Source organism: Rhinoraja longicauda, chromosome 18 (genome assembly GCF_053455715.1).
Source record: "Rhinoraja longicauda isolate Sanriku21f chromosome 18, sRhiLon1.1, whole genome shotgun sequence".
NCBI classification, from domain to species: Eukaryota; Metazoa; Chordata; class Chondrichthyes; order Rajiformes; family Arhynchobatidae; genus Rhinoraja; species Rhinoraja longicauda.
The window spans coordinates 40,280,077-40,301,070 of record NC_135970.1 but is presented as its reverse complement, the minus strand read 5'-3'; the positions used below and the strand labels follow the sequence as shown (position 1 = coordinate 40,301,070).

General features: G+C 40.1%; 1 protein-coding gene across 1 annotated transcript in view; it reads left to right on the top strand.

The window, feature by feature from the left end:
• qser1 (glutamine and serine rich 1) overlaps positions 1-17,663 on the top strand; it is a 90,556-nt gene extending 72,893 nt beyond the window's left edge. The window contains exons 4-10 of the mRNA XM_078414916.1: positions 1,086-4,835; positions 8,924-9,258; positions 10,201-10,317; positions 11,470-11,603; positions 13,001-13,209; positions 14,317-14,382; positions 17,515-17,663. Coding sequence (XP_078271042.1) covers positions 1,086-4,835; positions 8,924-9,258; positions 10,201-10,317; positions 11,470-11,603; positions 13,001-13,209; positions 14,317-14,382; positions 17,515-17,663 — 4,760 coding nt within the window. The remainder of the gene's footprint in view (positions 1-1,085; positions 4,836-8,923; positions 9,259-10,200; positions 10,318-11,469; positions 11,604-13,000; positions 13,210-14,316; positions 14,383-17,514) is intronic.
• Positions 17,664-20,994: the final 3,331 nt, after the last annotated feature.

Sequence of the window (20,994 nt, the reverse complement as noted above, 5' to 3'; positions counted from 1 at the left end):
TGCCTGGAGATTTACAGTACATCCTGATTTTATTTTCTTCTCACTTTCATTTCTCTTTAATCATTTCTGGCTCTAAGTTCTTGGGATCTCTTCATTTTTCCAATTCTAATTTTTTTTTCTTGCCCTTTTACCTTTGATGATCAAACCTGTGGCAATATAGGCTGCAAGTCTATCTCTAGAGCTCTGTTTCTCTTTATTTAGGGCACACATTCGAACAACTGTCTTTGAATTTTCTCTGTAGAACGACTTGTCATCTTGCTTAACACTTTGGTGCAGTCCTCTTATTGTAGGACAACTGGTGTGTTATTTTAAACCAAACGCAACGTCCCAAAAATAATGAGTAACGGTTATGCGTTAAATCATATTTGCATAGTCATCTTGAATCCAATATCCAGTCACGATGCTGGCAGAATTTGAAATGAAATCTATGGAGGTCCACAATCGATATTTCACCTGGTTAAATCAAACTTTGACTACCGACTTTCCACAACAGTTCATGAATTAACTTTTGGTGCTCTACCAAACCATACACTGATGCAGTTAATCCATTGAGGCATTTAGCGACATTTTGGTATATTGAAAGCTGGATAAGTTGCTTTAAACATTTCTAATCAATTTGTTTACCATATTAACAGAGTTGATGCAATGGAGGGGAAATTCAGCTGATCATACATAAATATTTGTAGCCATTAGAATGGTAGATGCAAACAATTACATTTAAAAAGGGAAAAAGCTTTAGTCCCATTGGTGTGTGTGGAAGACAGAGACTGTGATAAATATTTTTTTTTAAATCTGGGATTAGAAGTATACCAAAGCTATTTCTGACAATTTAATTTCTTCACGTTTTACAACTGAACACATAAGTTGGTCATTGAATCAATATTCATCTGGATCTGTCCAGTTGAACAACATATTTGAAAGTGATGGCATGAAGCCCATGTTTTGGAGTATTATTTGAATGGACATACCTGGTAAAACAGCATAACATTAAAAAAAATTGTTTCTATTTTTGTTTTCTGAATCTTTGTTTCTATTAAATGTACATTCAACGTGTTCTATCATTGTCTTTTTATTAAATTTTACAGGTATGCACTCATCAACACCTACAGAACTGTTTGTCACTGGAGCACTGCAAGCTTCAGGAACATTCCCGCCATCAGCTCTTGCAGCTTATCAGCATCCTTCTTCCTTCAGTAGTCGTGGTTTTACTGGTACACAGTCACTGATGCTACAAGATGCAGCTTTCAATTCTACAACAAATGGGCTTCTTTCTCCACATGATCCTTTGCTTCAAATCAAGTCTTCTCAGACTGCTGTTCCTTCCCCATTGACATTTGACAGGATTGGTAGTACTGTTTTAAGTACGAGCATACCCCAGTCTTCAACATATCGTTCTGCTCAAGAATCTGCTCCTCATCACTTACAACCACAATTTAGCTTGTTGCCTTCAGCACTTGGACCAGCTCAGCAAGCCTCACAGCCATATGCCACATCAGTTTTTTCTAGTTCAAATGCCTCTATTGAAAGGGCACTTCAAAGAGAATGTAGTGTTATTAAACATCACCAGCGGCCTTCCAGCTCACACTCAGTGCAGGCGCAGTTACCAAGTTCTCACCATTCCTTGCAAAACTATCTCGAAGGTGGGAGTGGAGTTGATTTTCAGGAAACATCAAGACATACAGGTTTAGCGTGTAGCCCTCTGGGAGACCAGTCTCAGGTGAGCAATGGTGGAACACAAAAGAACTCTCCAGTAACAGTTGAACAGTCACAGAGTTATTCATCCACTGTTCAATCTCCTGATTATTCCTCAAAATCCAAGAATTGTTCAAGATCAGCTCAACGTTCTACAAAAACTGCCAAATCCCAAAGTACACCTGTGACTGTACAAACACAGACTTACTCCACATCAACACAAAAACAAAGTTCCGTAATAGCAAGCCAGTCTCAAATATACTCTTCGGGACAGACTTCAAACCTAATAATGTCAAATAGTCAGCCACAGAACTATGTATCAACACAATCTCAGAATATGCCAATTGTTAGTCACTCAGAAGTATATTCTTCCAGTCAGCCTGAAAAAATCACTACTTCAAGCAAGTCACTAGCTTCTTATTCTGGTCAATCGCAGAACTTGACATCTGTTAGTCAAACACTTAGCTACGCTTCTGACCAGTCACAGGTATTGCCTTCAGTTAGTCACACTGACAACTATTCTGGTCAATCACAGAATCTGTCTTCTGTTAACCAGACGCAAAGTTATTCTTCCGGTCATTCTCAGGGATTGCCTGCTGTGAGTCAGTCACAAAACAGTTATTCAGCACAGACACAGGGCTTGTCAACAGTTAGTCTTTCACAAAGTTATGCTTCCGGACAATCTCTCACTTTAACATCCCACACCCAGTCATTGCCATTTTCTTCACCTACTCGTGCACAGAATTTGTCTGCATCCAGTCCTACTCAGAACTTTATGTCTATGCATTCATCACCAACGAGTCAGTCACAAAGTGTTTCTTCACCCCAATCTCAGAAGTTTTTATCAGGAGTACATTCGCCTACTTTCACTTCGTCTCATTCTCACACCATGCAAAACACTCAATCGTCCACAGACAGAAAGCAATCTTATATAAAAAGGAAATCTGATTCTGATTTATTTGCTCCATATAAGGAAACTGAGGATTTTCCTATTCAGAATATGTTACATCAGCAACCTTCCCTTGATGCATCCACCTCGGGTTTAACTGAAAGTGGAATTGGGGATGAAAGTGCTGTTTACTCGGTCTCAAAAGCAGACGACCGGTACCTATCTCAGAGTGTTATCAGGAGTAATTCTCGCCTAGAAGATCAGATTGTAGGTCTCGCTCTTCAAGTGTCAAAATCAGATGAAAGAAAGCATGTAAAGCAATTTAATGTGACACGACCCATAGAAATGGTATCTCATCATGGTCAGCCGCTTGGCAGTAACAACGATCTCAGAACACATGAGATGAAAAATGTTGCCGATTCGTCACAGCCATCACACATAATTATGGGTGCTGAAGAACTGAAGCAGTCTCATTCTCTTTTACAAAAAACATCAGAGAATAGACCACCAGTTCGTCTCACACAAGTTATAAACACACCACAGCAGCTGCAGGTTCGCTCTGTTAATCAGAGTCCACGATTGCAGGTTTCTGGTGCACGGTTACTCCTGGGTTCACCCCGTGAAATATCACTGTCATTACTACAGCAGTCAGTTGGACTCCAGGCCCAGTTACTACAGGCAGGCCTAGGTCAATCCCAAGCATCGTCACAATCGCATGAAATACAAGCCCAGTCTCAGGTGTCCCATCATCAGTCACAATTTCTTCAACTTGAACGTCATCTTGCCCAAGCGAATGCAGCACAATCTCAACAGCTTCTGCAACAGAACTCTGATGGCACTGAATCTTCAAAACCACTGCAGCTAACAGCAAAGGATCATTTTGATGAATCAGACAGGCAAGATTCAAAGTCGCAGTTTGTCGGCCTTAGTTCTGTCTGTTTTACAGAATCTATGTTGCTTGGTGTTGATAGAAATCTTTTCTCTGGTGTTGAAGATGTGTTTTCTGCCAATGAGCAGTGTGGAGTTACTTCACAAGAGTTTGCCAAATCTGCTTGTAGTGAATCCAATATTCAATCAGTTGAATGTGCTGATGGTTCAAAGTCCACATTTCAAACAGTGGCTGTAAGGCATGTTACCCCAGTCTTCCATACCACACAAGCTTTGCTTTCGGATCAACAAAATATGCACAATCTGGCACTGAGTAATAGTCAGATTAATTTGGATCTTGAGGCAGTACCATTAGATACTGCAACTCAGTCTAAACCTTCAAGCCTTGAACAGCAAACAATTGGAACAGATCAGCAAATACAATCTGGTTTAAATGTATCGAATTTGAACTCCATCCAAGATGCCAATGACCACAGTATTGAGGGCTTTAAAAAGCACCTAAGTGCTCATCCAGAATCTGAAGAGGATGACATTCCTGATGACGGTGCCATTAACAATGCAAAGGATCCTGACTTCATTCCAAGTGGTAGAAGTAACACAGATGAGAGTGCTGTATCTGATGGTGAAAACAACTTGGGTAATGAAATTACGCCAGGATCTAGTAATAAAAGGATATTGAAGAAACCAGCAAAGCCTAAATTAAAAATGGGAGTGCCTGTAGATGGGTGGTCTCATGGTGTGCCCGAAGAAGAGGGAAATCTAGACATGACTCTTGAAGGTATTCAGAAAAAACGAAGAGCAAAAGTGCAACCTAAAGAAACTGCGGAGGATGACATTGGTGGCCCGAAGCCAGTAAAACGAAGTGGGCAGAGTAAACGCCCAAATTCCAAAGATCCAAACTCACCTCATACATCTAATGACAGTTATTATGAAAATTACCACCAGCAAGAAAGGATAAATCAAAAAATAAGAGAAGTTGAGGAAAAGCAACCGGAAGTTAAAAGTGGTTTCATTGCATCCTTTTTAGACTTTCTTAAATCAGGACCTAAGCAGCAATTTCCAGCACCTTCTGTACGTATGGCACATCGCAATAGGCGTCCATCCACCAATACCATTCATGCTCCTCTGATTCCGCCAGTTTCAACGAGTCAAACAGTGCCAACTGCCTTATTACCTACTGAAAGTGGACATATCAGTCCTTGCAGAAGATTAGATGATGACCTGAAGAAAAACCTGGAAACATTGGCTGCATTTTCTTCTGACGAGGAAGATTCTGTTGGGAAGAACCATGATCTTCAAAAGAGTATTTCTTCTGCACTTTCTGTTTTGGATGATCCCAATAAAAAGGAAAAATGCGTAAAAATAGGTAAGGGTGCTTACTTAAATCGGGTCATAGCAATTTCCTTTTCGACTGGTGAAAATATTGGTGAATACCCCTTATTCTTAAACTGTGACCCCTGGTTCTGGACTCCCCAACATCGGGAACATTTTTCCTGCATCTAGCCTGTCCAATCCTTTAAGAATTTAATATGTTTCTACAAGATCCCCTCGCATCCGCCTAAATTCCAGTGAATACAAGACCAGTCGATCCATTCTTTCATCACATGTCAGTCCCGCCATCCCGGGAATTAACCTCGTGAACCTACGCTGCACTCCCTTAATAGCAAGAATGTCCTTCCTCAAATTAGGAGACCAAAATTGCACACAATACTTCAGGTGCAGTCTCACCAGGGCCCTGTACAACTGCAGTAGGACCTTCCTGCTCCGAAACTCAAATCCTCTCGCAATGAAGGCCAACATGTCATTAGCTTTCTTCATTGCCTGCTGTACCTGCATGCTCACTTTCAATGACTGATGTACAAGGACACCCAGGTCATGTTGCACCTCCCCTTTTCCTAATCTGACACCATTCAGATAATAATTTGCTTTCCTGTTCTTGCCACCAAAGTGGATAACCTCACATTTATCCACATTATTATTATACTGCATCTGCCATGCATCTGCCCACTCACCCAACCTATCCAAGTCACCCTGCAGCCTTACAGCATCCTCCTCGCAGTTCACACTGCCACCCAGCTTTGTCATCCGCAAACTTGGAGATGTCACATTTAGTTCCCTCGTTTAAATCATTAATATATATTGTAAATAACTGGGAGCCACCACAAGCCTTTGCGGCACCCCACTTGTCTCTGCCTGCCATTCTGAAAAGGACGCGTTAATTCCTGCTCTTTGCTTCCTGTCTACCAACCAGTGTCAATTGAATTGAATAAGTTTATTGGCCAAGTATGTACACATAAAAGGAATGTGCCTTGGTGCTCTGTTCGTAAGTAACAACACGAACATACAGTAAACAATTTAGAATAAAGCATAAAACATTAAAACATTAAGAATAAAACATAGTTTAAACATGTGAATGAAATAAAATACCAGAGCAAAAGGAGGCCACAGACTTTTGATTATTGAGTAGAGCTACTACTGGCGGAAAAAAAAGCTGTTTTTATGTCTGGCTGTGGCGGCTTTGACAGTCCGGAGTCGCCTTCCAGAGGGAAGTGCTTCAGAGTTTGTGGCCAGGGTGAGAGGGGTCAGAGATGAACTTGCCCGCTCGCTTCCTGGCCCTTGCAGTGTACAGTTCATCGATGGGGGGAAGGTTGCAGCCAACAACCTTCTCAGCTGATCAAACGATTCGCTGCAGCCTCCGGATGTCGTGCTTGGTGGGCTGAGCCAAACCAGACCATGATTGAGAAAGTGAGGAGAGACTATATGAAGGCAGTATAGAATTGGACCATCATTGCTTGTGCAGATTGTGTTTCCTCAGCTGCCGCAGGAAGTACATCCTCTGTTGGGCCTTTTTGACTGTGTAGTCGATGGTGGCCCCCCATTTAAGGTCCTTGGAGATGATGGCTCCAAGGAACTTAAATGACTCCACAGATGTGACTGTGGTATTGTTGATGGTGAGTGGGGGGAGGGGAGGGGGAGCACTCCTAAAGTTTACTATCAATTCCACTGTCTTAAGAGCATTGAGCTCCAGGTTATTATGAAGGCACCAGGACGCCAGCTGTGTCACTTCCTGTCTGTAGGCAGATTCCTTCCCATCCTGGATCCATCCAATCAGGGTTGTGTCATCCACAAACTTGAGCTTGACAGAGGAGTCTGTGGAGGTGCATTCGTTGGTGTAGAGAGAGTAAAGGAGAGTGGAGAGAAGGCAGCCTTGCTCCTATGCTGAGGGTCTGTGGGTCCGAGATGTGCTTTCCCAGCGTCACATGCTGCCTCCTGTCTGTCAGGAAGTTGATGATCTACTGACAGAGGGGTTCAGGCACAGTCAACTGGGAGAGTTTGGAGTGTAGTAGCTCTGGCACAATGGTGTTAAATGCAGAGCTAAAATCCACAAACATAATCCTTGCAAAGGTCCCCTGGCATCTAGGTGCTGGAGGATGAAGTGCAGACCTAGGTTGACTTCGTCATCCACCAAACTGAAGAAGAGTCATTAGCTGAGAACTTGCTCCTTAACTTCTCAGAGTACCCTTCCTTGGCAGCTCTGATTCCTCTTCGCAGCTTGTACTTGGCCTGCCTGTAGAGGTCTGCATCCCTGCTCCTGTAGGCCTCATCTTTAGACTGATGAAGCTGTCTGAGTTCTGCTGTAAACCAGGGCTTCTTGTTGTTGAACCAGATCCGGGTCTTAGCCGGAATGCAACTGTCCTCACAAAGGCTGACATAGGACGTCACAGTGTCTATATACTCATCGAGGCTTGTGGTTGCTTCCCTGAACGCATTCCAATCAGTGCAGTCAAAGCAGGTTTGTAGTTTTTCAATGCCCTCGCTTGTCCACCTTTTCATTGTTCTCACCACAGGCTTAGCAGATTTTAGTTCCTGCCTGTAGGTCGGAATAATGTGAAGAAAGCGAATGGTATGTTGGCATTCATAGCAAGAGGATTTGAGTTTAGGAGCAGGGAGGTTCTGCTGCAGTTGTACAGGGCCTTGGTGAGACCGCACCTGGAGTACTGTGTGCAGTTTTGGTCTCCTAACCTGAGGAAAGCCGTTCTTGCCTTAGAGGGAGTACAGAGAAGGTTCACCAGATTGATCCCTGGGATGGCGGGACTTACATATGAGGAAAGACTAGATAGACTGGGCTTGTACTCGCTGGAATTTAGAAGACTGAGGGGGGATCTTATAGAAACATATAAAATTCTTAAGGGGTTGGAGAGGCTAGATGCGGGAAGATTGTTCCCGATGTTGGGGGAAGTCCAGAACCAGGGGTCACAGCTTAAGGATAAGGGGGAAGTCTTTTAGGACCGAGATGAGAAAACATTTCTTCACACAGAGAGTGGTGAGTCTGTGGAATTCTCTGCCACAGAAGGTAGTTGAGGCCAGTTCATTGGCTATATTTAAGAGGGAGTTAGATGTGGCCCTTTTTGCTAAAGGGATCAGGGGGTATGGAGAGAAGGCAGGTACAGGCTACTGAGCTGAATGATCAGCCATGATCATATTGAATGGCGGTGCAGGCTCGAAGGGCCGAATGGCCTACTCCTGCACCTATTTTCTATGTTTCTATGTTTCTATGTTTCTATGAACTAAACAATGATCAGAGAGACCCAGAGCAGCCCGGGAACACAGCGGGTGGGGCAGGTAACATGAAGTCTGTACTTTGGAAACTCTCGACTGAGGTTAGCCTTATTAAAGTCTCCCAAAACAAACACCATGGAGTCCGGGAAGTCACTCACTACTCTTATTACCTGGTCAGCGAGTTGTGTTTGTGCCTCACGTACGCAGGCTTGGGGAGGGGGGGGGATGTAAACTCCAGTGAGAATAAAAAAGATAAATTCCCTCTGAGAATAAAAGGGATTACAATTCCCTACCCCCAATACCATGTGCTCTAATTTTGCACACTCATCCTTGTGTGGGACCTTGTCAAAGGCTTTTTGAAAGTGGGGGTCAGTGGGGAGAAAGATGTGAGTTAATGTTTTGCATCAAGTCCCTGATTTTGCTTTTTGTGGCAGAAATACAGTCCTTTTGTTTAGCATTTGTTTAGGAAGGAACTGCAGATGCTGGTTTAAACTGAAGATAGACATAAAATGCTGGAATAATTCAGTGGACAGGCAGCATCTCTGGAGAGAAGGAATGGATAATGTTTCGGGTCGAGACCCTCCTTCTGAAGGGTCTTTAACCGAAATGTCACCCATTCCTTCTCCCCAGTGATGCTGCCTGTCCTGCTGATTTACTACAGCATTTTGTGTCTATCTCCTTTTTCATTTGTTGTTCTATTGTGTTCCATCTAATTGCATTCATCCCACAATTTGTGGGTTTAAATTAATAGCATGTTTATTCTGTTAAGATCTGACTAAGAGTTAAATATCAGAATTTTTATATTCATGTGATTAAGTTTGGAAAAATACCTTAAAAATACATGTATTTATGATTACTTTTATTCTGCATTCAGTATATATTTTTCTTTACTAGAGCCCAATAATGGAGAAAAGGATTCCAACACTTCTGTTTCTGCTGTTATACAGCAGGAAAAAGTTGCAAATCCTCCTCCTCCTCCTCCCCCTCCTCTTCCTCCTCCTCTTCCTCCTCCATCTTCGAAAGAGGAAGCACAGGAGCCAACTGAAGCTCTAGAACCTCCCAAGGAAAATGAACAAGATGATTTGAATCCTCCAGAGCGGGCTGAAAAGCAAGAATTAATTGCTGTGGAAGGTTCAACAGATGAAGAGGATATAGAAAGTGGAGGGGAGGGCATGTACAGGGAGCGAGATGAATTTGTTGTAAAGATAGAGGACATTAAAGCTCTTAAGGTAATGTAATGTTTCTAATATTTTCCATCAAATTTGAATTGAAGGGGATAAATTCCATCTGGAGGATGATCATATGTTTCAAATGTTTCCAAAGTCAAATTTACATTGGTCGAAATGAACTACTTTTTTGTTACTTATTTACACATAGTAAGGACGCTTACTTAAATCTGGGCATAGTCAGCAACTTTTTTGATGCTAAAATACTGTTAGCAGGGATAAAGTCATGATGGGAGGGAATCTAACATCACACGATGGTTAATATGTGTACAGATTTGGAGGCTGGACTGCAGTATTTTGCAAGGATTGTAAATCAAGAAACTACTGATACAGGTGCTCCTCGACTTACGATGGGGTTACCTTCCGATAAACCCATCGTAAATGGAAATATCGTAAGTCGAAAATGCATTTAATACACCTAACCTGCCAAACATCATAGCCACCTAACCTACCGTACATCACGGTTTCTACTGAATGTGTATCACTTTTGCACCATCGTAAAGTCGAAATATCGTAAGTCGAGGAGCATCTGCACTGGAAATCTGAAATAAAACTGCAGATACTGGAAATCGGAAATTTAAAAAAATGAAGTGCTGCACTCAGCAGCTGTACTGGTAATGTCTGTGGGAAATATATTCCTTGACTGGAAATGTAAATGTACTTGTATTTCAAATTCCTCATTTAAAATTGAAGAGTTCTTTACTTCCTTTCAATCACATGCCCACCACCCAAGGTCAGTTTGAGCATTTTGAGTTGATGTTCAAAAATCTGAATGTCTATGGCAGTGGCATTCAAATTAATTTAGTAGCTGTCTAAATATTCGAAGTGTAAACAAGTTGAATTCTGAAACCGATTCTGAACTAATGCAGGGTTGTTATCCATCAACGTCTAAAATGGATGCTACTTTTGTTTTCTTCCTTTTAACACCATATTGTCTATTTATAGGTGGCCTTAAGTACAGGTAGAGAACCCCCAGCTATTTGGAAGGTACAGAAAGCTTTGTTGCAAAAATTTATGCCTGAAGTAAAAGATGGACGGAGACAATTCTCCGCAACAAACAGTGTGAGTAAATTTTGTGAATAAATGGAAGTGTGTGGAGGAAGGGAGGGGGGGAGAGGGGGAGGATGGGAGGGGGGGAGGAGGGGAGGGTGGTAGGTGGAGTGGAGGTGGGGGTAAAAGGGGGAGGGGGGAGAGTGGGGTAGGCGGGAGTGGGGAGGGCGGGAGTGGGGGGATGCGGGAATCGGGGGGAAAGAGGGGAGTAGGGGGGAAGTCGGGAGTGGGGAGGAGGGGAGTGGGGTTGGTGGGGGGGTACACATGGACTGTTGTGATTTGCTGTTGAAGACCACTGGAGCAAGTATGTCTTCAATGAAATTCAGTATGTGCATTTTTAAATGAAACTCTTTCATCATAACTTAGTCATACATTTAGTGCAAGGAAAAAGCAAAATAGAGAAAACAAAACAAACCAATTTTTTCTTTGTTAAAAGTATCTTTGATCAATAACCTTTCTATAAATAGCAGAATATACTCATGATAGGCCTGACATTGTACATGTAGTCCAAAAACTACAGACTGTTGGAAATAATAGTCGTTTTTCACACATGAATGTAGCGCAACGCGTACGCGCATTTGGCGTGCATATTTTTTTTGCTGAAAAGTTACATTACACGCCATATTATGAATTTTGATGTAAAATTCTGAATTTTGGACATCAAAATTCTGAATTTGTAAAATCAAATGTTGGGAGGTCTGCCAAGATATGTGCTGGAAATGTGGCTATTACAGATTGATTCTTGATCATTGATTTGGCGATGGTGTGAGAAGCGGTCTATTTCAGTAAAATGTATTGTCACTTGGTGTTAGAAGAAAACTTTACGATTCTGTCTCCTGGAATTATTGCACACCATTTGTACACCATTTGTATTATTATTATTAATGAATATTAAAATAGTTTGAAATTTGTTATGCATATTTATCACCACAATGTCAGCCATTGGATGACTCACGACAAGGGTCTTGGACAAGTTAGTGAGATGCTGATGCCGATTAACAAAAATGGTTCGGAAGAAAATGCAGATGCTGATTTAAACTGTGGACCCAAAAAGCTTGAGTAACTCATCGGGACAGGCAACTTTTCAAAATATTTTGTTGACAAATGCATGAACATTTAAAAGTTGCTGTGAATTAATACAATTTTTTTTTTAAATTCTTACAGTATCTAGGATACTTTGGGGATGCAAAAACCAAATACAAACGGGTGTACGTGAAGTTCATTGAAAACTTAAACAAAAAGGATTATGTTCGCGTTTGTTCCAAAAAGCCAAGAAACAGACCGTCGCAAACTTTACGGTATGGAACATATTTTGCTGTTCAGACTATTAGTTTTCATCAGTTTGGGTGGCTAATGTTATTCATTGGAGGCATGTGGAATTTCTAAAGGGAAAAAATCATATCATTGACATTGTGAGAGTGAATGAATTCACTTTACCCGAAGGAATAAAGAAAAATTCACATGAAATTTTACAGCATTAACCTCCAATTATTAACTGGATCCATCAGGAAAGTAGTTTTCACCAACCTCCTTATTATTTTCCTTCCTCCCCATGATTTTTAATCTGCTCTAACGTGTATCATTTAAAACCCGGGTCGTAAATTGTACCATAATCCAATCTCCAAAATAACATGACATTTTCTTTGAGATGCAGAATCACTTGGCAGTACTTTTATTGTTAATAAAATATTTTTCTTAAGTAAAAATAAAATGTATAATTTGTAAAAATCATAAAGAGACTCCATAATCTGTTGTCCAGAATTTTGTTTGCATTTATCTGCATCCTGGGCTTCGCACAGATGGAGTTCCAGGTATGAACTTTCTGTGTGATAACATTGTAGGTTTGAATATGCTCACTGCTGGCATCACAGAGTCCAGGGGTAGTTTTCAGTTTTGCTGAGATTTCGCATAATATTCTTGCATCATGCACTACTTGAGGTGTGTGTTTCTGAATGTAACAAATTCCTGATTGGTTTGCCAGTTGCCAAAGCTGTTACTGGATATTTAGGCTGGGGCTACTCTCATGTGCCATCCCAGCCTCGCTGTTGGATTTTGGGACCTTTCGGCAACAAGAATAACACTTGAATCCAAACTAGAGAAGTTGACCCAGGATGATGGGTCGACAGATCTGGGCTATTACCTGTTGCCTAACTGAGTATAGATTTTTTCCTATTATGATAGTGAGGTTTTTCATTGATTGAAGATAGTTTATATTTTTAATGTTCCTTTGCCCAACAAAAAAAAAAGTTTCCTTAAAATTACTACTTTATTATGGCTATATGTTTAGAATAAAGTTGATTTCATCTAAGATCATTATGTGATCACAGTTAGAGTTGTCAAGAAGTATTTGAGGTGAACTAAGGAATTGATCATATTTGCATTTTAGTTTCTGCACAGAACCTATTGACGGGCAATGTTAAATATATGTTCAGCAGTACCATGGTAGTTGTTGAAGCTATGTTGATTGTGTGAAAATATTATTAGATAATTAAAGATTACCTTGCACATTGAGTACGATAGGCAACCTGTTCCATTATTTTGTAACTTTCATTATTAATTTTAAAAAACTACAAACCATGATGGTATATTTTATGTGTAGTATAAACTTAATTTGAAACCTTTCTAATTTTGAACATTTAACCTCCAATTTCCCACATGTCTGGTCAAATTTTTCATTTATATCGTCTATCTTCAGGCACGGCCAGTCAAAGACGGGTTCTAGTAATAAAACCTCCATCGGCAACACTGCAGCTCAGAAAGGTTCATCAGCAAAATCCAAAGCCAGAACAGTTAAAAAAGTAAAAGCTGAACCGCCACCCAAAAAACGAAAGAAATGGGTGAAAGAAGAATATTCGTCCCACTCAGACTCTTCTGTTGAAACACAGAGTGATGATGATGGTAACGGTAATTACATTTTTTTTTTTTTAATTTGCAGTGAGTGTCATTGTTCTTAAATGATTGTTAAGCTGGGAATAGAATGAGGATTTGTTCTTAAAATTTACATTATTTGCCATTTATGCCACTACAAATATTTACTTTACTAAATCTTTCTCTCTAGTTTTTAAGGTAGCATTATGGATTGGGAATGAGAGAATGAGTATTTTGGACATGCATGGAATTCTGATAGATTAATGCAATCTTCCATCACATTGAAGTGTGTTTTATTCGTTCAGGTTGAAAGAGAAATGGGGCGAGGACATTTTCATATGATTATCAATTTATTAATATCTATGTTCAAACAAATTTAGAATACTTTAATTCCAGCATGTATTAAATGAAAGTTTATTTTCAGCTGTTTTTAGTTTTTGCTCAAATTATGAAATGCAGGAGTTACCTGTTGTGACGTTGCCCCTTCTCATGCTAGGATCTTTTACTTGCTTTGTAAATTGGTTCCATGTGCCCAGTAAGGTATAATGGAGAGCCATATTATTTATAAATCTGTAGAGTTAATTTTCAAGTGTTCTAAATAGTCTTTCATCTAAATAATTTGGGATATAATTAAACCCAGGGTCACAGAAATAAAAGAACAATTTTCAACATCATAAAACACAGTTCCCCAGACTATCAGATTGTGAAAATGCCAAAAGTGTTTCAAATTAAAAGGGCACTTTGAGATAAACTAATTTTCAGCGCTCGAAAACCCCAAACACCTTTTTTTAAATTCTACCAATTGATGTCTGTACAATACTCATTCAGAAATGATTTTTAAAATTTGTGCTTTATTATCTACAATGAGGTTGGAAGTTGAATGTAATAAATGTAAGGTTAAAAACATTGTGAAGAACAGTCCATAGAAACAAAAGTTTATTACTTCACTATAACTTAAAAATAATTTGGCAAGATATTCTGATGACTCTTTTGAAAAGAAGGTGGCTCATGCTTGTAAAACTGTTCTCGAGCTAATGTCTTCTGGAGCGCAGGAGAGGACAGAATGGCAGAGGTGGCATGATAAATGAATACAAATGTTTAACAGGTCTTTTAACAAAAGCTCACAACTGCCTTCTTCCTCAGGCAATGGATTTCTTTCGAAAGGGAATACACATGGAAAAACTGTGAAAAACATTCAGCAAAAATCAGGTTTGTGAAATTAAGTATGTTTATGTTCCAGATTTATTGTGCTGTTGCTCTGAACATGTCAGGATTTCTCACTATGAATTATACATTCAGTTGAATGAAGAAACATCCTCTGCAGTTACAAGTATGCTAATATAATGGTGGCCAGCAGCAGGATTTAATTGTTTATTCTTCCTCTATCAGCATGTTCAATTTTCCAATCTAGATCTTGTGACCTTGAGGATCACTTGTATGCATCCTTGCTTTTGAGGGAATGGGGAGCTTTTCAAAATGCTTTTAAAGCTCAGAGCCAGAAATGTATTAAACTAGACGAGAAGTTGCCTATTTATCCACAAACCAATGCCGTGGCATGATAGTTTATGACAGGATTCCATGCTAGATTCCTTTCCAATTGAAAATATGTTTCTGATTATGTTGGTTAATACTTGTACATTTTGAACGTTATAACATTGTGAAATCTACTATTTTTGTTCATTTGCAAACCGTTAGGCTTGATCAGAAGGTTATGGGTTCAAGAATTGGGTTGAAAGACTGGAGCGACTAGGCTTATAGACACTGGAATTTAGAAGGATGAGAGGGGATCTTATCGAAATGTATAAGATTATTAAGGGGTTGGACACATTAGAGGCAGGAAACATGTTCCCAATGTTGGGGGTCCAGAACAAGGGGCCACAGTTTAAGAATAAGGGGTAGGCCATTTAGAACTATGAGGAAAAACTTTTTCAAGATTCACAATTCTCTCTGGAATTCCACAGATTCACAACTCTCTGACTGAAATAGTGGAGACCAATTCTCTGAATGCATTCAAGAGAGCTAGATAGAGCTCTTAAGGATAGCAGAGTCAGGGGGTATGGGGAGAAGGCAGGAACGGGGTACTGATTGAGAATGATCAGCCATTATCACATTGAATGGCGGTGCTGGCTCGAAGGGCCGAATGGCCTCCCCCTGCACCTATTGTCTATAAGAATTACTATAGAAATTTAAGTGCATGATTTAGATTGACTCATCATTATAGTGGTGAAAGTGAAGACTCCATCTGCGATTTGTACCAGCATCTGCAGTTACCTTCTTATACTCCATCTGCGATGTTGATCTTTGGACACAAACTTAATGTGGACCTGGTATGCTCTCTTTGGTGATCGTCCTAGCCTTCCAAAACAAATTCTATGCACTGTCCTATCCAATATTTTAGCTTTCATAACAAATAACTTTACAGATTACCTGGTCATGATCTATTTTCTGTTGTGGAACTTGGCTGTTGTTTTTACCTACATTACTAATTGGTATATTTCAAAAATGATTTTCAAAAAGGCTGCCATGAGATACAACATGTGGACATAATATTTGTGTAGTTTCCAACTCTGCTTGTTTTTCGTGTCCATTCCTTTGCTTCTATGCCATGAGATTGGAGATAGAGAGGATAGGGGTGGATATTGTTTAAAATGTTCAAGATTAGGTTGATAAATAAATTCATTCTCAGAAGTGTGTCCATGTTTACCTGCCCCATTATTTAAGTATGGAAATGATTCCAGGAAGATACTACTAAATAAAGTACTTTGTTGCTCAATATCAACAATTAATAATATAATAATAATATATTCCTTTATTCGTCCCACACCAGGGAAATTTACAGTGTTACAGCAGCAAAGTGGATAGCAAGAGATCATTCATTATAAATAAAAGTAAAGACAAGAATAAATTGTCATCGGTTTACTGTGTATTCCTTAACTGTTACTGTTGATTCGTCTGCTGGGAGCAGTGCTGGTTGTGCAGTCTCACAGCAGCAGGAAGGAAGGACCTCCGATATCTCTCCTTCACACACTTGGGGTGAAGGAGTCTGTCACTGAAAGAGCTACTCAGTGCATTGACAGTGTCCTGCATGGGGTGGGAGTCGTTGTCCAGCAGCGATGTTAACTTTGCCATCATCCTCCTCTGTCCCACCGCCTGCACTGAGTCGAGGGGGCAACCCAGGACAGAGCTGACCTTCCTGACCAGCTTGTCGAGTCTCTTCCCCTCCGCCGCTGAGATGCTGCTGCTCCAGCAGACCACTCCATAGAAAATGGAGTGTGTAATTAAAAATATAAAGTTCCCCTTTTAAAACTTACTATTTTGAAAGTTTGTTTACTGAGGATTTGAGCAGGAGTGTAATGTTCCATGTGATTACATCCATTGAAATAATTTTCACATTCATGAAAACAGTCTTTTATTACTGCATGTTAATATTTAATTGGAGAACTTGCGTGATGAACTATAAAGAAGATGGGACTTCGAATCTGTGGTTGCTTTGGGTTCTTGGCCTAACTAAAGTTGGCAGTTTCCCTCGAATTGTAACTATGTTCTTTGTGGGTAATGAGGAAAAAAACATCTTTGTGCAAGTAGATGCCAATTTTAAGTTGGAATTAAGTCACATTGTTGCATCTCAGTTTTATTAAAGAGTACCCCATAGCCATACTGCCAAAAGTTGCTAGCACCTTAAGCTCGTCAGTCATCAAAAAATATAAATTTATCAAACAATAAGAAAAATACTTTTTTGCATATTATTTTTCAATTGTACAAAAATGTATTTAAATTAAGTTTTACTTGTAAAAGAGCCAGAGGAGAAACAACATTTCCATTGAAGAATTTTCCTGAAATTACCCACTGCACTATTTTCTTAAGCATTGCAGCTATCATATAATATATTTAGATATTAATATATTTTGTTTTCACAAAGAATTAACTTTACGTGGGAAAATAACCAGTCACTTGCGGGAAAATACTCAGAAGAAACATTGTTGTGATATATGGAATTCAATTATATTTTAAACCAGAATTTGCAATCAATAGTGAGTTGCCCATGATTGATTTTAGATAAAAGATCATACATATCAAAAGCAATTAAAAGAAGCATAGGATGTGCTAAGAGCTGTTTGGGTCTCTCATTTTAAGACCATTATCAAGACTTTTGATTGTCTAGGAAAATGCTGTTTTACTCAAATTCGGATCATTTATTAAATAAGAAAAAAATTAAATTGGTGCATTATATAAGATATGTATCAATAGTATATCAAATATAAATTTGAATAAACACATGTGGTATCACTTTTTAATACATTTTTAAATACCAAATTAATTGTTGATATTTGTTTATTTTAGAACGCCCCCCAACAACTCCATATGTAGCTCGTTTCTTGAATACCAGAATGATGAAAGAGACATTTAAAAACTACGTTGAGCTGCTTGTGAGTACAGCCTTGGATCCTGACATGATTGAGGCATCAGAACAAAGTAATGGTAAATATTAATATTGATGTTTCATCTTTGATACTGATTTTAACCTACAGTATCCATACCTTTGCCATTTTTGGTGTTGTCCTGGTCAACATATATCTCTTGAAAAGAAACTCTGGTTAGACAACTTGCTTTATTATTCATTAACTGCATGTTGTCATTGCTTTAAGGCCAGTATTAATTGCCTGTGGAAATAATTTTTTTGCTTGGCTCAGAGAACAATTAAAAGCAATGACAATTATTTTTTTGAGATTGTACCTGAACTGATGCTCTATTTAGGACCACCCTGAAGGGTCCTGATTGGTCTTGGTACCCTTGGTCCAAACATTTACAACTATATACCCATCCTCGCGCCCCAACCCCTAACTCTTTTTTAAAAATCTGCTAGGACCACGTGCATCTGTGCTGTGAATCTGACACACATTCCTACTCTCTGCTGAGACCCCAGAATCGGCAATTGCTCAGTATGAGAGCTTGGCTGAACAGTTCAACCATGTGTTGTTCAGGACTATACCTGGCTGCCACTGAGTGTGGGCCTTGCTGAGGTCTGGAAAACTGCCTTAATCTTCTGATCTCTTATCACTATCCTTTGATAGAAGGCACCAACAGCTGAATGATCCAGTGCTTTGTATAATGTCCACATTGTTGTGGGGGTGGATTTATTGATAAGCCTGACCAACTAAGAGCAGTGTATATCCTTCCCAAAAGATTATTAATTAACCAGAATCAGCTTCATTTAGTCTAATTCATTTTCATTTGGGAATACCCCAATTGCCGTGATCATATTTAAATCCCTGTCTCTGGATCATTAATATGCGATATTACGCTGGCATCTGGGTTTAATCAAACCATTCCCAGAGGAGCTGCCATATACTCTTACTATTAATTCTAATTCATTTAGTTATTATTTCGCACTACTGATTTTGTACAACAATCTTGCATCATTCTGTTGTTTTGCACTTGTAATTATTGTTGTAATTATCATTACTAGTGTATGCTGTTTTACTCCGAGCTTCATGTGAACAAGGAATTTCATTGCCCTTGCTGTATATGACACAAAACTGATCTGATCTGAGGATCTTTAAGAATAGAGAAGCCATAATTCCCAATCTCCATTGTCTCCAGCAAGAAATTGGAGCATTCTGACATGTATTCACATGACAATGCAATAGATTCTGCCACTGCCCTGACTGTGGATATCTGAGCTCCTGCCCTGAAAACCATTGGTCTAAATCAGGGGCCTCCAAACTTTACAGCATGAGGGTCACATTATATATATGGCACATTTTTGCGGGCCAAAGGAAAAAATAAAGAAATGTCAGTTTTATAAATTTAATGAACTCAAAAAAGAACTTAAGTAAAACAAATGGAAGAAATTCAAAACAAGGTTAGGTTAGATTAGATTAGGAAAGGTTAAACTAGATTCGGTTAGTTTACATTAGGTTTATATGGCGGGGGGGGGAGAGAGAGGGGCGGGGGGGGGGAGAGAGGGGCGGGGGGGAGAGGGGGCGGGGGGGAGAGAGGGGCGGGGGGAGAGAGAGGGGCGGGGGGGGGGAGAGAGAGGGGCGGGGGGGGAGAGAGAGGGGCGGGGGGGGAGAGAGAGGGGCGGGGAGTGGCGGGAGGGGAGAGAGAGAGAGACACCAACAAACGCATGTAGGGGCGGAATTAGGTAGATACCCACTGATAATAAATATCCAGAAACGAGCACTACATTTTTGGAATCACCTTAAATCTAGTCCCCCAGATACCCTCCAGCTCAAAGCCCTCCAAACCCAAGAGGGGAACTCAGAAAAGAGCTCCCTGTGTCAGTTGGTACTGAGACTAACTACCCCTATTCAGCTAAACCTTGACCAGTCTCAGATCAACACTGCTTTCCAATCACCAGTTAGAGTGAACCAAATTATTAAACAATGCAAAGAAATCTATTTGGAACATTGGAATAAAGTAACCAAAAGCCAAAGTAGATTAGAATGTTACCGTGCCCTAAAAATAGATTCTAAATTGGCAGACTATCTCTCAAGTGTTAGAGATATAAAGCAGAGACAGACCCTCACCAAGTACAGGTTAAGTGACCACCATTTGGCAGTTGAAAAAGGAAGACAGAAGAGATCTTGGCAACCAAGAGAAAATAGAATATGCGGTCACTGTTTGACAGATGAGGTTGAAACAGAGGTGCACTTCCTCTTGAAATGTAAAAAATTAGACAAAATAAGGAAAATATACCTTGAAAAACTCCGTCTGGCAACCCCAGATTTTAAAGAACTAGATGATATATCAAAACTAAGAATAATCCATGGCAAAGGAAATACGGCACATCTTGGCGCACAATACGTAACAGCATGCCACAACCTGAGAGACAGTGATTGACCAACATGTACACATACACGCATACATAAATTGACACTAATTGACACTAAGAAAATTAATATTGACCTGCTAAACTTGCTACCTTGCTGTACGGCTTACAACTGCAAGAACGAGTAGCAATCGATAAAAGGCTATAAATGTATTGCGTGTGTATATATATATATATATATATATATATATATATATATATATATATATATATGTACAGGGGCATATCTACCCATGTATTGTATACTTGTATTTATATTCATGCATTTTAAATATGTATGTTATGTTCTATACTTTGGCACTATAACGATGTATCTTATGCCAATAAAGTTTTTTAATTGAAAAAAAATTGTGTGAGAGAGAGAGGCGGGGAGCGGGAGGGAGAGAGAGAGAGAGAGGCGGGGGAGGGAGAGAGAGAGGCGGGGAGGGAGAGAGAGGCGGGGGGCAGGGAGAGAGAGAGAGAGGTGGGGAGGGAGGGAAGAGAGAGAGAGGCGGGGGGAGTGAGACAGAAGCAGTGGGAGGGAGAGAGAGAGAGGGAGGGGGGGAGGGGGAGAGGGAGGGAGAGAGAGAGGCGCGGGGAGAGGGGGAGAGAGTGAGAGAGGCGGGGGAGAGAGGCAGGGGGAGAGAGAGAAAGAGGAGAGAGAGGCAGGGAGAGAGAGGAGAGAGAGAGAAAGAGGGAGGGGCGGGGGAAGAGAGTGAGGGAGAGATAGAGGGTACCTTGCTATACTGTTTACAACTGCAAGAACGAGTAGCAATCGATAAAAAGGCTATAAATGTATTGCGTGAATATATATATATATATGTGTACAGGGGCATATCGACCCATGCATTGTATACTTGTTTTTATATTCATGCATTTTAAATATGTATGTTATGTTCTATACTTTGGCAATATAACGATGTATCTTATGCCAATAAAAGTATTTTAAATTGGGAGAGAGCGGGGGGGGAGGGGGGGGGGGGGGGGGGGGGGGAGGGGGGAGGGGGGGG